At 34.9% G+C, this 3,467-nt stretch overlaps 1 protein-coding gene across 1 annotated transcript; it reads left to right on the top strand.

The window, feature by feature from the left end:
• Window positions 1-1,856: 1,856 nt before the first annotated feature.
• On the top strand, window positions 1,857-3,090 carry LOC108337164 (uncharacterized). The gene is made up of 2 exons (XM_017573629.2): window positions 1,857-2,152; window positions 2,397-3,090. Exons 1-2 carry the CDS (start codon window positions 2,034-2,036, stop codon window positions 2,875-2,877), a joined length of 600 nt encoding a protein of 199 aa, XP_017429118.1. The 5' UTR covers window positions 1,857-2,033; the 3' UTR covers window positions 2,878-3,090.
• The last annotated feature ends 377 nt before the right edge of the window (window positions 3,091-3,467 follow it).

The following is a 3,467-nucleotide window of genomic DNA, read 5'->3' as shown; positions in this document are numbered from 1 at the left end:
AAGGAACGTGACAAGAACAAAGACGAAGCTCCAAAACAGAAATGAATGTGAAGATGTACAATTACACGTAAGAGAGAAGTGATGAAAATAAAACACGAAATTGTTTGGTAGAGATAACGAAACTATGTGATTTTAAGACAATACTACACCAGTTGTAATAAGAACCAATGTAGTTTCACATTTTAAAATTATTTTACATTAATGTAATAAGTCAATTGCATAAAAACTTATATAAATTCTAGGATGAACCCAATTATATATTTCCCCTTCTAATTACAAAATTAATATGACTTTTATTTTTACAATTTGTTTTAAAGGAATCAATGCAATATCCGATCATAAAAAGATACTTTTGCACTAGTATTTGTGTGTCATGTGTGGTGTCTGAGAAGAAAGTTAGATTATATTTGTTTTTAGTCATTCGTATCAAACTCAAATTATTGGATTCTATTTTCTTATAATCATAGTTCTTTGACATGTTTTCTTTATATTTCTTTTCTCTAAACTCATATCTAAGAAATTTGAGGAGGGGTTAATTGGGTTTTCGGTCAAATTTGTAGTTCAACTTGCCCTCTCAAATTCCTTTGAGTTGGATCTTGGGAAGTCAAGATACATTTATTGGTGTTCATAGTTTCAATTAATATGATCTTTCCATTATTGTCTGTGGTGATGAAGAGTGAGGTGTCTCTTGATTACACAATGGACACAAAATATACTTGTTTCAAAATAATTTATCACGATATTTACTTTATAAGTTCGTGTATCACAATATATTTTGTCTTTCAAATAAAATAATACTAACCTTAAAAAAAATAAGAATGTTTAGTGAGATCCCTGTATAAGTATGAAGTACTTATGAATAAAATCATATTTATCTTGAAGAGACACCATGGTGAACAATATTAATATATATATCACTTTGATCCATGAATAAAAGGAATAACTTATATTCATACCTTAAACATATAATTTAGTGTGTTTTCTTATTATTGAGCAAACTACGTGGAAGTAGAGGTTGTTGATTCTTGACTGGTTATAATTTTTGGTACACCTCTAACCATGCCTAATTATTTCACCTTCCAATTTTAAAAACAGTCATGTATACGTATAATTCTTTCTCCATTTTTATCATATCGTTATGAGACAGTATTCATAACATTTATTTCTTCTTTCCCCTTTTTGATCTCTCTTTCCGTATGGAGAGTGTATACCCTTCCAGAAAAAGAATTTTCACGCGTCTTATAACATGTAACGAAAGTGAGAAAAACGATATGAAAAATTGAGGTGTGTACTAGTAAGCTTATTCTTACACACTTTTTCACGTCATCTTTTTATAAGTATTTTCCCATCGTATCTCTCTAGTTTCTCTCGGCATCTCTTAATTATAAAAGGTGTAGCAAAAATCCATTATGAAGAAAAAAAAAAGTTGAGAAATTATGTAGTTCTCTGAATGTGGAAGGAGAAAAGCATGGTGAGTTGATTGTGTTAGATAAGGTTCCTCTTAATTGTGCTTAGCCTTTTTGGCCTAACCAACCAATGTTCCATTTTAGCATTACAAGTCCTCGTCTACCATTCCTTCACGAGTCTATGACTAGGCCAGGTGAGGCTCTTAGGCCATGACCATGACCCTCCCTTTTCCAATATCATATTCATGGGGTCTATCTGGACCAACCCACAAACCAATCAATTACAATTAATTTTTTTTTTATTTTTTTTAAAGGGTAGCTAGCTTGGAAGGAATGTCTCTATCTATCCCCTTGCCATTCCTCAAACAGCCTCCATTATTAATTAATTTTCCTTTCCTACCGCTACACGAAATTGCCTCATTTAAAATATACATATAAATACAACCCAACACAACAAGCTTCACAAACACGGTCACACGGAAACTAAGTCCATGTGTTTTATTTATATGGACTTTGTTTTGTCATTTGTGGGTCTCCTCGCCTTTTCTTCTGCGGCCATACACCCATAGCTATTCATTCCTCAATTATCAATATCTTCTCTCTCTCAATGAAAAACACCACCAAAACATGACAACCAAAGGAACATCTCACTCTCAACCCAATACAGAGTGTTGCATGTGTGGGGATCTTGGTTTCTCTGATCAGCTTTTTCATTGCAAAGTCTGCCAATTCAGATCTCAGCACAGGTGGGTACATATGTTCAAAACAATATATTTTTCCTCGTCACGTTCCAGACACTGTCGTATACTAAACTAACACACTTCTTCTATCAAACGTTTGAATTTTGATTTGATATCTCAACAAAACTAGGCTAATAGATTAGTCCCGTTTGTATGAGGGAATCGTGACTCACTGGTTTTTCATTTGGGTATGTCTGTTAATTTCATTCTTTCGAAATTAATTAAGCCTCGTGTTTCTATAATTTGGCAGATACTGCAGCAATCTGTACCCCGAGAAAGAGTCTGTTGGAACCTGCAATTGGTGTTTGAGTCAGAGAGAGGACACCAAAGAGAAGTCAACCAATTCTTCGAATTCCTCCTCGTCAATTTGGAACAACGATGGTGAGAGCAGGATCAAGAAAATAAAGAATGGTGGCAGCAACAACAGTGCTAAAAACATTGGGTGGAAGAAGGGAGTTAAAGGGAGTGGTATCCTTCATCTCCAAATTCAGAAACCCATTAAGAAACCAAAGTCACCGGAGTCATCAAGATCACCATCAGCCTCCACATCCCCCCAAAAATCTTCACCGGTTCTGGTTTCAACCCGTAAGAGAATAGTCACCAACGGCGCCTTGGAAGAGAGACTGAGGAGGACCAGGTCAGAAGATATCGCAAAGTCGAGTGGTGCCACCAAACAGGTCTTCAGGAATAAGGTCAGAAGGTACAAGCTTTTGGAAGAAGTTTCTAGTTAAAATAAACAAAATAATAATAATAATAACAACGTCAACAACAAGAAGGCTTAGAATGAAGAGAGTTATGTGAGAGATGATGAACCAGTACACAACAAAGAAAAAGAAGGTCATGGGTTTTCGTGCCTTTTGTGTTTTTTCCTTCGAAGTTTTGTCCCAATACATGTACAGCACAATGGTGAACTAATGAATGAGCAAAACGTGTTTTAGAGCTTAGACTCAGTTGTCATTTCCTTTTTTCCATTTTCAGAATATATGAATTCAATCTGTCAATTGATTACTCAATGCCGTTAGAAGAAGAGTGCTCTAATTGCATATATAAAAAGTATTAGGGGTGAGGTAATGAAGTTGATAATTTGCTTAGTTTTAGGTTTAGATCTTGATATTGTAGCAGAAAATCACAGACCCTTTTTCCACAGTGGCGTAAAACATGATGCTTAATTAGCGTTTTGTTTTCCAACTTTGATGTGAATGAGATTAAGGTGATTGAAAGAGATAAAAGACCCTTGAGGTTGAAGTCATTAACCGTTAAGTGAGTGATGATAGCCACGCGTCTTGCATGCCAAAAGTCTATGGATTGGAGAGAGCGTTTC

This window comes from Vigna angularis, chromosome 7 (assembly GCF_016808095.1).
Source record: "Vigna angularis cultivar LongXiaoDou No.4 chromosome 7, ASM1680809v1, whole genome shotgun sequence".
Taxonomy (NCBI): domain Eukaryota; kingdom Viridiplantae; phylum Streptophyta; class Magnoliopsida; order Fabales; family Fabaceae; genus Vigna; species Vigna angularis.
The sequence above is the reverse complement of the archived record's forward strand: the minus strand, read 5'-3'. Positions and strand labels throughout refer to the sequence as shown.

Bases quoted from the DNA above. Each gene is read 5' to 3' on its own strand.
- LOC108337164 (XM_017573629.2), top strand. From the start codon at position 2,034: ATGACAACCAAAGGAACATCTCACTCTCAACCCAATACAGAGTGTTGC. The intron at 2,153-2,396 runs GTGGGTACATAT...ATAATTTGGCAG, and splicing joins CAATTCAGATCTCAGCACAG to ATACTGCAGCAATCTGTACC.